Raw genomic sequence first — 17,722 nt, forward strand, 5'->3', positions numbered from 1 at the left:
CTTACCTCTAAATAGCTAGTGAAAACCCTTCTCTAAGAGCTCTAAAAATCGCCTAAAGAATGCAATAAATGAACTCAAAATGGCTAAGTCCCGACTTAAATGAAGGTTCTGCCCAGCAGAACTTTCGCACCTACGGTCTCTGAGCCGCACCTGCGGTACCTCTTCTGCGGAACTAGGCCTGCTTCTGCGGAATTCCTTAGGCCCAGTGCTGGCCGCTTCTGCGGTCCCGCTTCTACGGACGTGAAGCGCATCTGCGGCTCTTCATCGCAGAAGCGAGGCGCTTCTGCGCACCCCCTTTACTTCTGCGGACCACTAGCCAAATGTTCCAAGGCCAATTCTGCAGCCAAATGCACGCATCTGCGAGCTCGCACCTGCGGCCAAAAGCTCGCAGGTGCGGGCGCACCAGAACTGGTGCACCAGCAACCCTTTTTAAGTCCAAATTCAATTCGTGAATCGCTCGGATTGCACCCGAGGCCTCGCCCAAACATACCAACAAGTCTGTAAACACGAGACGGACTTGCTCAAACCCCCGGAACGCGAAAAACAATACCAAAACTAAGAATGACACCCCAAACCAAATCGATTCAACTTATTAACTTAAAGTTCTTCCAACTTGCTCCGAACGCGCCGAATTATACCTAAACTATTCCGAATGATACCAAATTTTGCGTGCAATTCTTAAATCACCATATGAAACTATTTCTAGGCTCGAAATCCCAAACGGACCTCGATAACATCAAAACCTACTCTAAATCAAATTTAAAGAACTTTAAACCCTTCAAGGTGCCAACTATCCATATTAAGCGCTGAAACTCTCCCGGGTCACCCAAAACCCGATCTGAACATACTCCCAAGTCCAAAATTATCATACGAATCTATTGGGACCGTCAGATCCCGGTTCCGAGGTCGTTTACTCAAAATATTGATCAAAGTCAAACTTAGTCCTCTTAGCCATCCTTAAGGAACCAAGTGTTCCGATTTCGACTCGAACCCTTCTAAATCCCGAACTAACAATCCCTGCAAGTCATAAAATAGTAAATGCACATACGGGGAGTCTTATTTAGGGGAACGAGGATCTAGAAAGCAAAACGACCGGTCGGGTCGTTACAGTTCCGACTATATGGTCGGACAATTTGAATTGCCATACGACAAAAAAAATAATCGAACTTTCCGACTATAATAGCCGAAATATTAATCAAATATTTATTTATTTAAATATTTCAACTACAGTAGTTAGTATAGAACGACCGACACTTTAGAGTTTTATATGAAACAATAAGATAAAAGATATGTATAAAATTTTCTCCGAGTTTTTTTGATTTTCAATTCAATACTATATCTTATCTTCAATAGAAGAGATGGCCTCAAATTAAACAACAAAAAGATTTAGTTTATAGATGAAGTAATTAACCCTTGATAGTAACATAGCTCTATAATTTGGATAGAACATTATTGAGAAGACATTGTATAGCAATATTTTTAGCTTTATCTCATTCCTCCACTTGGGAATAATATTGGTGCAAATGGGTGAGGGACCCGTTTGCAATTCTATAATTTCTTGTAATACGAAAATGTCATACGAAAATAGTTCTCAAGTGTTTACTTTTAACAATTTCATGTCTCTCATAAACTTTCTTTAGTATCATCCACTGAATCTATATCTTATATGCTAATTATTGTACCGCAATTTCTCAAATGTTAAATCTCAAAACTTTAACAACCATTCTAACTTATGAATTCATGAAAACTAAGACATCTCAAATATCTCATAGTTCAAAAACTTTGACATTAGAATATATAGTTCCGATAATAGATTGAAAGAAGTAATAATACTTTGGTTTCACAAATATCAGGATGCTTACCAACGGGCTCACTCTCAACAATAATCTCTGAAAGAAACAAGATGGAAAGGGTAAGCCCGTCGCTCCATAAATAATTAATCTTTCGCATAATATTTGGGATAAGCTACATAAGAAAATAAATGAATATAACTCATAAAATAACTCATGCGTGCATTTCATGCGTATTAAATTATAAAATAGGTTACCATTTGATAAGTGATCAAATAAACTCATAATGAAAATTTTCCACCATATCCAAAATTTATAATCATCTAGTTCTTTGAAGAGAAAAGTACAAAACTATAGGAATAGTATTAAAAGAATGTTTATTGATTCACTTTATTCTTAGGACTTAGGAGGTACAATAACGTCTCATGTCTTTAACCCACGTCTCACCTTGTTCTAAGTATAACATTGCAGTTCGGTCCGACTCGGCACACAAATTTAAATGGGAAAAAAACATAAATTCAAGAAAAAAATTCAGAATCCTAGCAGGAATTAATAATTAACAAACTAGCACCTAATTATTTACAATCCTAACAGAAACATATAATGTTGGACCAAAAATTAAGTTTACACATGTGTTGAACAGATTCTAATCAAACAAAGGACCGGAAATCAATTCTATTAATTACCGAAAATTAATCTTATTAATACTCATCTCTACCGAAACATTTGATCAGATTGTACAACCCATTTAATTACCTTCAACAGACATCTCTTTTCTACATTAATGTCACAACCAAAAAGCATATATATATGAATCCTCCAAAGGAAAGTAGCACTTATTTTAATTTTCTAGTTGTTATTTTCATATATAGTAATAAAAATATAATTAGATTAATGAAATATAATAAGTATTTTATGGATCTGTAAATTTAAAGTTGTTTCCATAGTAAATGTGTTTGTTTCAATATCCTAATACTCTAATAGTATATTTGTACACTTATATGTTATGTTATTGTTTGTACATAATGTACATCAAATATAAATTTATAATATATCACATATATGGACCGAGTATATATTTCAAATGTCAAATATACTTAAACTATATATTGATCTCATCAAGTATATATAATTATACATTAATATATACATAATACATTTATTGAATATGTATATTTGTTTTATATGTTATGTATACAAAATTATATGTTGCATAGACATAAAACGAGTTCGGTATAGAAAAATATACATAATATATTCATTACATATGCATATATTTAAAATTACATTGTAAGCAATATATCACATATGTATATATACACCTTCGAACATGGAATAAAAATGTGAATTTATTGAGACTGTATTTGATATAATAATGAAAAAGAGGATTCTAAGAGCTGGAACTTTCATAAAAAATGGTAAGTATAGATTAATGATGGGAGAGAAATATGGATAAATTAATATGGTTCAAAATTAATTCCTTAAATTGTGGACTATGTTTAAAAATATGAAGACTACTAAACGTACATGATTTTGAAAAATAATATTGTAATTGTAAATGAATGTGCTCTTTTTGAAATAAAATAAAAATAATGATATTTATTTAAATATTATTTAATAAGTAACTGGCAAGGTAAAAAACTCAATTTAAATCAACCTTTAAACTTAAATATTGAGTAGTATTTTATGTTATGTTATTCGCTAATTATTAATTAACTAGTATCTATGAACGTGCGTTGCACGTTAATAATGGCATGTGATGGTTTAAACATTTAAATCATCTGAAAGCCAAAAAATATTATTACATTAGTATAATACATGAATTCAAAATAAAAGGACATCATCATCAGAACTTACACAAATGATCAATTTAGTCATGTTAGTTAGATAATTACGTATTATAGTTTAAAAGTATTTAATTTGATGGTATCTTACCGAACACTTCTTTATAGATGATTTTTTTTGTGTATGTTTCTTTCTAATGCTTTGGTTGCTCTGCCATAACCAGAACTATTGTTGTCGATATTGATATTTCTCTTGAAAGTACAACATACATTTGTCCGTGCAAGAAAATATATGGCGATAAATATAGTCCAATTTTTTAGATGTTTGTCCTTGTGCTTTATTTCTTATAATTGCAAAACATAAACATACCGAAAATTATTTGTACATAAATTTAAAAGGATATTCTTTAGTTTCGGAAGACGGGAGTTGAATTGGGGAATAAAAATATACTTAGAAGCACATTGACCAGTATCATAATTTTTGCATGTATGACGTTATTATCAAAACTTCTATATACCGTTTATGTGCTATTACATAAACTATTCAACGGATCTAAGTTTTTCAGTAGCATGACATGCATTTTCTTCAAAATCAATTTATATGTAATGGAAGATCAATTTTAACTTTGTCTATTTCATATACGGTGACACTGACATACATAAGAAAAAATAAACTTGAAAACAAACATGTATGATAGAAGGCCATTTGTTGTTAAAATATTTAAGTATTCTTCTTCGTAGTAATTGTTGGTATCATATTCCGTTGAGTCAAAAACTAAAACATATCTTATTTTTACCATAAAATTTCGCAATCAACCTTTTATTTAATTGATCAACATATTCATTTCTGCAAGTGAAGATAGATTTTTAGTTTCTATCATGCAATTTGAACAAATTGCGCTTTAATCTATTGATAGAAATTTTTTTCTTATTAAATGCACTACTATTACAATTGGGATTGATAACCAAGTGTTCTAAAAGAACTAAATCATCTTTTATTAGATGCTCTTCTTTGTTTTCTGACACGAACCAAGAAGTTATTGTGATGACCCGAAAGGTCATCTTATGTTTTAGAACTCGAATATGTGCTCTTAAGCCTTAAAAATCTTATTTTTACCCTCCTCAATTTACGTGCGCAGTCCGGGCAGGTTTCCAAAAAGCTTTTATGTTGAAAATTGATGAAAAAAAGAATTTTTGCCTTAAAAGTTAATTTTTATTGACTTCGATCAACATTTTGGTAAACGGGCCCGGATCCGTGCTTTAATGGTCCTGGTAGGTCCGTATCGAATTATGGGATCTGGACGTATGCCCGGAATCGAATTCGGAGGTCCCTAGCTTGAGTTATGAATTTTTGATAAAAATTAAAAGACTGGAAATTATTTGTTTTTAAAATTTGATTGATATTTGGCATTGTTAGTATCGGGTCCGTATTTTGGTTTCGGAATCCGGTACATGTTCATTATTTGTCTCTAAAATTTAGTGAGAAAGAGAGTTGATTTGACGTGATTCGGACGTCCAGTTGGGAAGATATGAATTTTAAAGTGTTCTTGAGAATGTCATTTGATTTGGTGCTAAATTCATAGTTCTAGGTGTTATTTTGGCGATTTGATCACGCAAGAAAGTTCGTATGATATTTTTAGACTTGTAGGTGTGTTCGATTTGGATCCCCGAGAGTTCGGGTGAATTTCGGGTAGGCTATAAAGTGATTTTGGAACTTAGAAATTTGTTAGTGTAACTAGTGTCTGTAGCAGGCCTCTGATCTCGCAATTGCGAGATCAGGATTCGCAAATGCGAACCAAGCAGGTATGGCAATTGCGAGGTTTTTATCGCAATTGCGAAGAAAGCCTAGGCCAGCAGTTCTGACAATTGCGAGTTTATCTTCGCAATTGCGAAGGGGGTCTGGGGAAGGGCATGTTCGCAAATGCGAACTTCTACCCGCAATTGCGATGGGCCAATTGTCGCAAATGCGACAAACTCTTCGCATTTGCGAAGGTAGCGGAAATGTGAAGGTTCTCGCATTTGCAAGCTTCGCAATTGCGAAGCTCTGGTTGCAAATGCGACATCCGCAGCTGATAACTTTAGACTTAAACGGGATTTTTCATTCATTTCCCAAATTTTCAAGACCTAAAACACAAGAGGCGATTTTTTCAAAGACCATTTCTTCCCCAAATCATAGGTAAGTGATTCTAAACTCATTTCTTTCAATCTTTCACTACATTTTATAAGATTTCAACCTAAAATCTAAAGTTTTCATGGTAGAATTAGGGGTTTTGGGTAGAAACCAGGAATTTCAGAAATTTAGGGATTTAGACCTAAATTTGATGTCGGATTCTAAAACCAATTATATATTCGGGCTCGGGGGTGAATGGGTAAATGGATTTTGGTCCGAACCTCGGGTTTTGACCAAGCGGGCCCGGGGTCAATTTTTGACTTTTGTTGGAAAAACTTCGAAAAACTGTAATTATGCATTAAAGTTGATTCCTTTAGCGATAGTTGATGATATTAAACTAATTATGATTAGATACGAGTGGGTTGGAGGTGAATTCTAAAGGGAAAGCGATACTTGAGCAGTGAGTGGCTTGCGAAATTGAGGTAAGTGTTGTGTCTAACTTTGGCTTGAGGGAATAAGTATTGTGTGAGTAATTGCTACGTGTTTTGTTATTGAATACGATGTATAGTTGAGGTGACGAGCATCTATGCGTTGTGGTCGAGTCATAGCATGCGAGTGAAATTCCATTCTTGCAAATTTGTAGTCTTAAATCTTGTTATCTATGCTTATTGTTGTTGTTGAAATATTGGGAGACTTGTATCCGGTTCTACCAAGGTTGATAAAATTGTGAATATTGATTCGAGGTTAAGATGTTAAATTGTGAAAGTAATCATTGATGAAATATTGATTTCTTTGTGAAACTTCTCTCTATCCGTTGTTATTGATTCTGTGATTTGTGAGAAAGAGTGTAAAACACGAAGGGTGATGTCGTGCGTGATTTATTTATATGGTGATGAAGAGTGTAAAGCACGAAGGGTGATGCTGTGCATGCATTATTTATATTGTGAGGAAGAGTGTAAAGCACGAAGGGTGATGCCGTGTATATTATGAGAGGTTTAAAACACGAAGGGTGATGCCGTATATATTATGAGAGGTTTAAAGCACGAAGGATGATGCCATGTATATTATGAGAGGTTTAAAGCACGAAGGGTGATGCCGTGTATATTATGAGAGGTTTAATGCACGAAGGGTGATGCCGTGCCGTTCTATTTATTTATTTGGTGAGGTTGAGAGTAAAAGCACGAAGGGTGATGCCGTGCAGTTTTACTTGCTATTTTAATTGCTCAATTCGTTTAAGAATTTTCGGTTTAATTCTGTCTTTTCATTATTCTCACTTTTTATGTTGTATTCCCCCACTGTATGTTCTCTTCCCATTATTTCTGCGTTATTTTTTTATTTACTGTTGTTGCCACTAGCATGATTATACTGTTCAGGTTATATGTGAGTGTCTTGTCCTATCCTCGTCACTACTTCGCCGAGGTTAGGCTCGACACTTACTAGTACATGGGGTCAGTTGTACTGATGCTGCGCTCTGCACTTTCTGTGCAGACTTTGATACCGGCTCAGGTTGATCGAGATTTTTCTATTGGTCCGTTGTCCGGAGACTCAAGGTAGATCTGTCGGCGTTCACTGACCTTGAAGTCCCCGTCTACCTTTTATGTCACTGTTGTTTTCTTTCATTCAGACAATTGTATTTTTTTCAGACTATTACTTGTAGTAAATTCTAGAATTTTCGTGAATCGTGATTCCAGATCTGGGTGGTAGTAATTAATACACTTTTATAAAATTTCGCACCTCTTATACTTCATCTTAGTTAATCATTGCTATTTACTGAATGGAAATAAGGAATTGGTTTAACGATTTTCTAGCGTTGGCTTGCGTAACAAGTGAAATGTTAGGCGACATCACGGTCCCGTCGGTGGAAAATTTCGGGTCGTGACAGTTACTAAGTACTGAATTTTCATTTGAGGCCAATAAGTATAATTTTGGCAAGCTAGTTTTTACTGTCTCTACTTTCGTCGATTTTAAAACTATTGATAGTACTTGACATAAATCATCTTCCAAGCCATTAGTTTTTCACCAAATGGTATACTGGTATTATTCAATATATCTCTAGGGCCATAAGCGCTTCATCCCATATTATCAAAATTTTTTTAATTTTTTTTTATAAATTTTGCATTGTTGCTCTACTTTGATATATTTATGATGGTTATTTCAGTTGTTTGAAGAGGTATATCAAATTTATTTGTTATTATTGCTAATAGTATCATGCCTCTTGATTTGACATTTGCAAGTAATGCATGATATAGAAATATTACTTCGATTCCGCCGGAGTTATCTACAAAGGATAATCTCGCTATAAGAGTTGACTCTTTATAATATAGTCTTGAAAGTTTGTTCTTGTTTAGGATTTAGTTTTAATTGTGATTCAACATACACTTATATGTCCGTTTGATTCTCAATACTATAATAACATTTTTTTACTTTGTCTTCTAATTTTTTTCAATCTCTAACACCCTTTTTATGGAATAAATTTATGTACCCTAAGATTTTTCTTAACTTGAAAAATAATTTAACTCATATAATAAATTTAAAATAAAATAAAATTGGATTCTTTTGCTAAATAATTAATTGAAAGATTTAATTATTTGGTCTTAACACAAAAAATAATTTATTTTATGTTGATTCAGATTCTTAATATTAGTTCATCTCTTATTTTGAAGATTTAATCTTAATTATAATTTTATCCACCATAAATTTTCTTTTCAAAGAGTAAAAAGATCGATCTGACATTCCACTTTTAGATCTTTATGTTTGCAGAATCATCAGTGGTATTGACTCTTAACAACCATTTTTCTTTCTATTTCTCACACATTTATATTTTTAAATATTGTCTTAGTTGTTGTTTAATAATTGGGTATATTTTTCAATATTACACAAAAGATTGATTAAGAATTATATTATTTGAGTAGGAAAATAGTTTAAATATTAATATAAAAATATATTATGGGGATATTTTTTCTCAATTTCAACGCTTTATGCAATCCATTTAATATTGCTTTTATTTTCTCTTGGTATTGGATATTATGGAGTGGTAATGTACTGTCAATATGGGAGATTCTTATGAAATTGATTTTATTAAACCTTCCTACATATTTTTAATAAGAATTTAATAGACAAAAAATATTAATTTTAAAATATTAAATATTTAAAAATTAACATAGAAGGTCTTGTAGTCCAAAATATTATGTTATTTTAGTTATGTTCTTTCCTATGAGTTCTTCTATTTAATATTTTAGGACTATTTTGGTCTATCAATATTGTATCCGTGCTTTTATAATAATATATGCTCTCCTTTTTGTAAATAAATTTGGATAACATAATACATTCTCAAATTAAATTAGTAATAGCACATTATAATATGTTTTCAAATTAAATTAGTAATAGGAATTTTTAATAAGTATATCCTAAAAGTATTAGGATTACATGACTAAAAATATGTCTCTATCCCGAAAGTAATTATACTAATAGAAAACCTAACGTGTTCCTAAAGGTATTAGGTTTACATGCTAACATGTAGTATTATATGTCTATGTTCTAAATTAATTATACTAATAAGATTTCTAAAAATAATCATGTAAGATTTCTAACTTGTAGTATTATATCCTAAAACTAATAGGATTACAAATGTCTAGAATTTCAGTTATCTCCTTCTCGAACCTTCAACCTCAATTAGGTAAAGGAGGTGCTTGACCAGCTAACATAGAAGTGTTGCTTAACAAATATTTTGTTCATTTTTGTCTTTTCAAACACATTAATTTCATTTCTCTTTTTTCTTTTCTTTTCTTGTGTTTATTAGAATTGCAATGCAATTGTTGGGCTTAAAAGTTTTACATTTAGTGGAATATTTCACGTGTCCACCTACTACACTGTTGATAATATACGTATTATTTATTCAGACCCAAAAGAAAAGATACATTATTTATTGCCATATAATCTGTGACGCGGAGATTTAGTTCTGCCTAAAGCTTCTGTTGGTAGCGCCCCCCTGAAAACACACACACACAGAGTCGCCTGGTATGTTGACCCTTTTCTTTTCTTTTCTCTATGCCCTTTGATTTTGGGTATTTTCTGAATCGCCATGTATGTCTCTTATTCTACTTCTAGTACCTGTTTGATGATATGCCAATTAGAGTTTTAATGTCAAGATTTTAACTAAATAAATGTTGCTTTTATTGATGAATCTATTGGATGTTCGTTGGCAAGTTGTTATGTAAATCGATTAGCTTATTTATCTAATTTGAATGATTTCTATCCAATTATGTTTTGGGGGTTTTTTCCCCCTCAATTGTGCTGATTTTTTTTGTATGAGATACTTTTGAGGTTCAAATGCTAACCAATGGCTTGTTTTGATTAGCTTATTTATCTAATCTGATTTATTCCTTTCCAATTATGTTTTGGGTTTTCTCAATTGTGCTGATCTTGCAAAGATACTTTTTATTTAATCTCTCTCTCTCTCTCTCTCTCTCTCTCTCTCTCTCTCTCACACACACACACACACACACACACACACACACACACACACTCTTTTGAGGTTCAAATGCTAATAAATGGCTTGTTTTGATTGCAGATCTCTTGATGCTTTGACCCCATTAATTAAACAAATAGTATTAGGAACTTATAGTGTCACATTCCCCAGCAAATTACATATAATAGAAGAAAGGGAGAGGAAGTATAAGGAATTAGAGGATGTATGCTAAAACCCTCCCACTTTCTTCCCCAATCTCAAAAGCCTCCAATTTTCCAGATCCCAACAGTCTCATTTTTCAAAAATCTGTTCCACTCATCAAATCCAATAGAATAACTATTAGCAACCCTTTACAGGCCTCATGTCTTAAGACTTCCTTGGAGTCGATTGTTGCACCTGAAATCCAACCTTTCCCTGCAGCCACCCGAGTGAAAATCCTTTCGGAAGCATTACCGTTTATTCAGAAATTTCGGGGAAAGACCATTGTAGTGAAATATGGAGGGGCTGCCATGAAATCTGAGGCTCTTCAGGCCTCTGTTATTGCTGATCTTGTCCTTCTTTCCTGTGTCGGTATGCGCATTGTCTTTGTTCATGGTGGCGGTCCTGAAATCAACCAATGGCTTGGTAAATTGGGAATCAAACCCAACTTTTTGAATGGCCTTCGTGTTACTGATGCCTCGACCATGGAGATTGTCTCGATGGTCTTGGTGGGTAAAGTCAACAAACATTTGGTTTCCTTGATTAACAAGGCTGGGGCAACTGCAGTGGGGTTATCAGGAATAGATGGCCACCTGCTAACTGCACGTCCCTCCCCCAACGCTGATCAATTAGGTTTTGTTGGGGACATTGCTAGTGTGGACCCTAGTGTACTGCGGCCGCTCATTGACAATTACCATATCCCAGTGATCGCCTCTGTTGCAGCTGACAAGACGGGTCAATCCTACAATATCAATGCAGACACGGCAGCAGGTGAGTTAGCAGCAGCTCTTGGAGCTGAAAAGCTAATCTTGCTGACAGATGTGGCGGGAATTCTGGAGGACCGTAATGATCCAGGGAGTTTGGTGAAGCAGATTGACATAAAAGGAGTGAAGAAGATGACTGATGATGGCAAGGTTGCTGGTGGGATGATCCCTAAGGTGAGTTGTTGCGTCAGGTCTTTGGCTCAAGGGGTGACGACTGCAAGTATTATTGATGGAAGGCTGCAACATTCCTTACTCCTTGAGATTCTCACTGATGAAGGGGCTGGAACAATGATTACTGGCTAGAAAGCTATTGCGAGTTGAGCAGTTTTTTTATGAAGTTTCAAATGGTTTAGCAAGATAGGTTTCTCAAAGGTCTAGACCTTTATGGTACTCTCTTATCAATATGTTATCACTCTGCGACAAAATTTTGGTAGACAGACTGAAGCATTTGTCTGGGTTTCTGTTGTATTATGTTGGTAATGGTCCATCCTAATGGTTTTTCTTGTATGAATAAAGATTAAGTGGGTATTACTTGCATGCTGGCTTTGTGAAAGTTAGTTATTTCGTGTGTTCGTATATTGAGAAAATCCTGCACCGTCACTCCAACTCCCATTTTTGGTGTGGTCTTGTACTGAAAAAGTCCTGCATCCTCATTCCAATTCTCCCCCTCCCCCACCCCACCCAAAAAAAAAAGGAGACATAAATACTAGAAAAAAGATAGCTTATCCTGAAGAAGAAAAGAAACTAGAAAAATAATGGGTAAAGCCATAACATTCATCAATATAAATGTGAATGATAAACTGATGATTGAAACTTTGAATGGATATTTCTGCATGAAGGCATTATTGTCCTCAAGATTCCACTCGGAGAACCATCTTGATCCTCAATCACAGTTCATATCATAAACTTTTGTACTTAGGGAAGTCATTGGCCGAGCAGCATGAAATGTACTCATTGTAACTCTTTACCGACCTGATGCCAAATCATATAATGGTAAATTAAACCACCATTATTTCCTTTTTATTCTGGCGATTCTTTATGCGTTAGGGGAAATTTATGATTTGGCGGTAAACAAACAATTCAGATGTTATTATTGCTTAGTAACCTTGACATGTTTTGTTATAGTTGGATCTTATACCGTTATGACTGTTTTTCTGTACAAAGGTTTATTTGTTTATATAGTATCATTTTAGGAAGTCTCTGATTTGGTTTCTCAGGCAGTACGCAGCTTTGAGTTGCTATCATATATTGATTTTGTCCCACTAAGAGGAGAAAAAGGGAGATAGTGTTGACTGGACACATGAATGAATTTTGTATCAAGTCATCATACAAGGTGCCTCTTGCTGGAACATTTTTGGCTAGCTTGCCTTAAACTTAAAGTGCTGTTCTGTACAAGGTGGACAACATCTGTCCACAGTTCTTTCACTTCTGGAATGCTCATACTTTTGTTATGTTCTTCACTCTCTTTCAAACTTTACTGACTAAAGAAATAATATGTCAGTTTTGAAATGAAAGAGGTCATACTACACATTATTGTGACATTTTCGTCGTATGTAAAAGCTAATTGGTAACCTTATTCAGGGACGTTGATAGCAGAAGTCCAGCTTATCATGTTCTCCAGATATAGGGGGTCTAATGGTTTCTCCGGTTACTGGATTGATTTTCCTAATTTCTTAGGGTATACATGCACAAGTGTTTGCCGATCCTCATTTCCTGGGTTATATGCTTCCTTTGATAATTGTAGGTTCTGACTTTTGGAACTGTTATACTTGTGTTATAGACCTATAGTTACCATGCAGCTTATCATGTGAAAATGTTAGAAGAATGTGTGAACTGTGATTTTCTGAGACAACATATTGTTTAGGGTAAGCGTTCCTCATGGATCCGATATCCTCTTTGATGTAGGATAGACATGATCATACATATCACATGACATGAATTGCTACTTTGGATTATGGAACTGACGCAAAAGTAGTAAGATGAATCACCTTATCAAAAAATTGAGATTCATCAGATCCTTGGATCTCTTTATAGATATATGGCTATACGTATTGGGCAATATTCTCATATCAGATGAGGTTGATCAAGTTGCACTTCTAGCTTTACATTGATAGAGACGCATTCCAAGAGTGATGGAAGTCCAAAATGCCACAGAATTTTCTGTAGGACTGCAAGTTATAGAAATAGTAGTTAAAAGGTAAAAAATTTCATGTGAATAGCTGTTACTGAATCAAAATTTAATGTAGAAACAAGTGAAAAACATTGATAGAGAGAACATGCAATTTACAGTTAGTGATCGCTTCCTGCATTGTCACACTAGCAAGAAGGTCCAGGTAATTGTTGCTTTGTTGTATTTTATGTTGATGCAGAATTGCAATCTTCTCTGTTAGCAAGTTGCCGTATTCAAATTTATATAGGCGGAGAGAAATAAGAAATGTAAAAAACATGAAGATAGTCATTATCTTTTACCTTTATTGGAATAACAAAATCCTTATCTCTTAGATAAACTTGGTTTTCGGATCATGCCAAATAACACCTTGTTTGCCATTTTAGCAGCCATCAAACGGTTGCAACACAAAGGCAATATACCAGAAGTTCTTTCAATTGTTCATTGGAACTTTTGGCCAATTAGATGGTGTATTTGGACTGAAATTCCATACCTGGTAAATTAACTCTTGCTTAGGGTTCAGCACTTTCTTTACTTTCTATCCAGTAACCTAGATTTGTTGCTTCCTGGCAAGTATTCAACTGATAATCTTCCGAAAGAATCTGCTGTGTATCTGCTTAAGTTGACAGCAAAATACATAAATAAGAGTCTACCACAAATTCTCTTCTGATTGGGTGATATGTACTGCAACGGTCTCTTCATCTTTGATCTTTGTTCATTAATAATTTCTTCCGGTGAGGTAATCATCTTGACTTTAGGCAGTTCAGATTAGTGATGGGATTTCTGTTTGCAAAGTGAGATTTTGTCAGAAGATGGTGCCCAAGGTCATAGAAGTGCCATATCTTATATCATCAGACGATGCATACATTTTGTAGTCTTTGTAATTTCATTGTATTGTTGCCTTCCACTAGTCTATCTGGTGTTCCTATGTATTGGTTAAGACAGGTTGATGTACCCTTGCAAGGATCAATCAAGTTATAAAGATGGTAATCAATGCTTTAGCTGCTTTTGCAATGATTTGGATATGGTATGTGACTGGAGCTGCAACTTATTCAACACCTTGATGATGAGACCTTAAACTTGTTATCTTTCAATTCTAATATTGCGTGTTAAAAGGTTTTTGTTTGAGCTCATTCTGACATGGCCATTGTTGGGGTTATACGCATGCTGATTGCTGGGTGATCAGTGCTTTAGCTGCTTGTATACTGCTTGTATTATGTTGTGTTTGCATTTTTAATTGTGGGTCTTTCACCAACTAATGATTCGTGGCTGAAATGTAGAGATCTGGCTTTATGGCTTTTAAACAAGTTTGCACGATTACCTTCTCTTTTTCATTGATTGACTGACTGTTCTCTGAAAGAGATTGCACAAAGCTGTCCTGGATTACGCGCTATTGACCTGAGCAACTTGCGTATATTGACAGACTCTGCAATCGGACATCTTGCCACTGGTTGTAGAACAGTTGACAAGCTAAAACGCTGTCACAATGCTTTCAGGTTTTCAAAATATATCATTCAATACATAATGCTTTCTAAATGTAGCATATGCAGCGCCCTTAGCCATAATCTTTTACTTGCAATATTTATCATCATTTTCTATTGCTTTTTACTCTTTTCTTCAATGTCGGTTGCTTATGCCTTAAGAGAAAATTTGTCAAAGAATATCACCATACGTTGCTACAAAGGAAGGTTGTTTCTTCGCATAAATGATTCTTCACTTTGAATATTGAAAAGATGTTTCAAATTTCATTCTCATATTCCTTTTGGGGGAGTGGTTGGCTGCCCAGAATCATCTAGGTAGATAGTGCATACATTTTTTTTTTGTATTTTACTTTTATTTTGTAAGTAAAATTAGCATATCCAATTTGCGGAGATATAATAGTCTTTATGCTTATAGGAGTGGGTGCATACGGCACATTGTAATTTGTATATATAAGGAGCGTCTCATTCTGTCAGATTATATGAGCTGGATTTGACATGGTTCACACTTAGCTCCTTTGATGAAATTTCTACCTTTATCGAGCATGTATGTACCCTTTCCATCTTTGCATGGACATGTATTTGAGTATGTCTACATGAGATCTTAGCTCTTTGTAGTTGGCACACGCCATTTCACCTACTCCTTAGCTTCATCTGTTAATTTTTTAAAAAACCGGAGAAAAGGAAATATCAGACGAAGAATAGGAATGGGCAGGGAAATGATTTTGCAGTTGTGTCTGTTTTTTCAACTTTTTGGGCTTTGTATGTATTTACTCTCATATGATTCCTGAGTTGTCTTCCATGCTCGAAGGCTTATAATAGTCAAATAGTGGTTTCAAGCCACATATAGGATCCTCTCAGTAGCATTCTTGAAAAAACGACAAAGTAAGTGTTCTGTTTGAAGTCTTAGAATAGTGGTTTCAAGCTTCATATAGGATATTATAAGTATGCATTCTTCAAAAAGTGAAAAAGAGCTATCCTTTTCTATAGTATGTTCTGAATTCCTTATACTCATAAATAGTAAAATTGAAAGTGGCATAAGCTTACTCTTAATCTTTATCAATGGCAGTGATGAAGCTGTTGCTGCTTATGTTGAAACCAGTGGGGAGTCTTTGAAGGTATTGTCTCTCAATTTTGTCAGTAAGGTATTTGACCGCATGTAATGTTCATCACATTTTTCTTATTGTGTTTGTGTGGTCCTAGGAAAATTTGTTATGGGTTCTGATTGTGCTTCGTGTTTGCTGAATTCTAGTTGGTAGCTGCTACTTTACGCCTTGATGTCTAACAAATCACCAGCATTACACACTGGACTTAGAATTCTCGATTAAGCCTGCTAAATTCACCTTAGATCAACATTTTAATCCATTAGAGAGATAGAAGAGGCTCTAATGATTTTACTATCCACTTTTGCTTTTCAAGTATTGTTTGTTCCACAAGGGATAACTTTTTGATCAAGAAGTTATTGCTTATGGATGTTCTGAACTTTTGCTTAGATATATCAACTATTCAAACCTTGGATTTGTTATCTGAACATGCAGATTTTCTTTGTTTTCACTTCTAGGCCTCTTGTTTTCTCTTCATGTTTATCTGGGTACATGGAAATTTGATAATAAAAAAAGGTCAATGAATTATTGCCAGACTAAAAAGTAAAGGAATCAAAGTTTTTCAATGTCTTTATATGATTTTTACAGGTTTCACACAACACTGCAATGTCACTATCCAAATGCTCAAAAATTTGATTAGTCTGGATTTGTCTTGGTGCTGCAACTTGACAAATGAAGCCCTGGGATTGATTAGTGATAACTGCTTGTCATTGGAAGTATTGGAATTGTTTGGCTGTACTCAGGTATGCCCTGTTTAGTTTGGTAAATGAGAAACATACTTTGCTCACTGCCCCAAAGTTTGCCTGACCATTAAAAGGACACAGCTAATGCCCTACCTTTTTTCCTGTGCTTAGACTGCCAACAGTGATTGGTGAATTGAAAGGCACCTGCTCGTACCAGTGTCGAAGACATTGGCTGTCTTTCTCGATTATGTAGAAATATAGGAATTTCTTGTGCTTGTACAATTTGATTTTGTGTTGTGACTTTGAGTTCTTTCCTACACTCTAGGTTCCATTCATCTTAAGGTTTCATCCAAACTGAAGAAAGGGGCACAAAAAATTTGTTTCTTTTGCCCCAGATTGACCCTAAAATCTGGAGAATAAAATCTAAATTACTGTGACATATCACAAAATGCCTGTGCTCTCAAAAGGTTCATGTTGTTTCTTTTGGTGCGGTTATTGTTACTGCTTCCTTTTTTATCTGTCTTTAAGCCAAGGGTATATCAGAAACCGTTTCTTTACCTTCACAAGGTAGGGGTAAGGTTTGAATACACACTACCCTCCCCAGACCTCACTTGTGGGATTACATTGGGTTTATTGTTGTTGTTGTCATTGTTGTAAAAGTTTCATAATACAGGTTATTTGTTAAATTCCGTGGCCGTAAACGCAAATAGATATGAAACCATTATTGGTGGTAGATAGGTATTGTATTTGACTGTTCATCACTTAAGCTCAAATGCATAGGTATGGGAGGCACCATACTACCTCCTAAATGTAAAATGCTTTTCACTTTGCCTTAATAGTTCCTTTTGTAGTACAAGGGCTCTTCTGAGAGCTAAGATTCCCAAATGCAAACTCAACTCTTCAACTTCTTAAGAATCTTATCTAAGCATGGCATGTTGTTGGCTCGAATATCCAGGTAAGTGATCGATAATGGATGCAATTTTTTGACACACTGCTATCTGGTTTAATAATAATGACATATGTTGGTAGAACTATTTTTTGCATAGAAACATTCATCTACATGTGCTTATTCCAGAAACAGAGAGGATCCTAGCCTATCTTTTATTATATCCAAGATTACACATAATGAAAGATGTCACAAACTCACATAGATAGTTTTCAAGCACACTGCATTAGT

At 34.5% G+C, this 17,722-nt stretch overlaps 1 protein-coding gene and 1 long non-coding RNA gene across 3 annotated transcripts; both read left to right on the plus strand.

Moving 5' to 3' along the window:
• Nucleotides 1–9,561: 9,561 nt before the first annotated feature.
• On the plus strand, nt 9,562–11,651 carry LOC107816907 (uncharacterized). Of its 2 annotated transcripts, none has more exons than XM_016642655.2 (2): nt 9,562–9,701; nt 10,255–11,651. In XM_016642655.2, exon 2 carries the CDS (start codon nt 10,374–10,376, stop codon nt 11,415–11,417), a length of 1,044 nt encoding a protein of 347 aa, XP_016498141.1. In that variant the 5' UTR covers nt 9,562–9,701; nt 10,255–10,373; the 3' UTR covers nt 11,418–11,651. The 2 variants fall into 2 exon arrangements, with proteins under 2 accessions (XP_016498141.1, XP_075084435.1); XM_075228334.1 differs by having other exon boundaries at nt 9,665–9,767.
• Nucleotides 11,652–13,211: 1,560 nt separating this feature from the next.
• LOC142167898 (uncharacterized) lies at nt 13,212–17,000 on the plus strand. The gene is made up of 3 exons (XR_012698138.1): nt 13,212–14,777; nt 15,829–15,877; nt 16,451–17,000. It is a non-coding gene; the product is annotated as an uncharacterized LOC142167898 (long non-coding RNA).
• Nucleotides 17,001–17,722: the final 722 nt, after the last annotated feature.

This window comes from Nicotiana tabacum, chromosome 13 (genome assembly GCF_000715075.1).
Source record: "Nicotiana tabacum cultivar K326 chromosome 13, ASM71507v2, whole genome shotgun sequence".
Lineage (NCBI taxonomy): Eukaryota > Viridiplantae > Streptophyta > Magnoliopsida > Solanales > Solanaceae > Nicotiana > Nicotiana tabacum.

Excerpts from the sequence above, each read along its gene's own strand:
- LOC107816907 (XM_016642655.2), top strand. The coding sequence starts at position 10,374 with ATGTATGCTAAAACCCTCCCACTTTCTTCCCCAATCTCAAAAGCCTCC.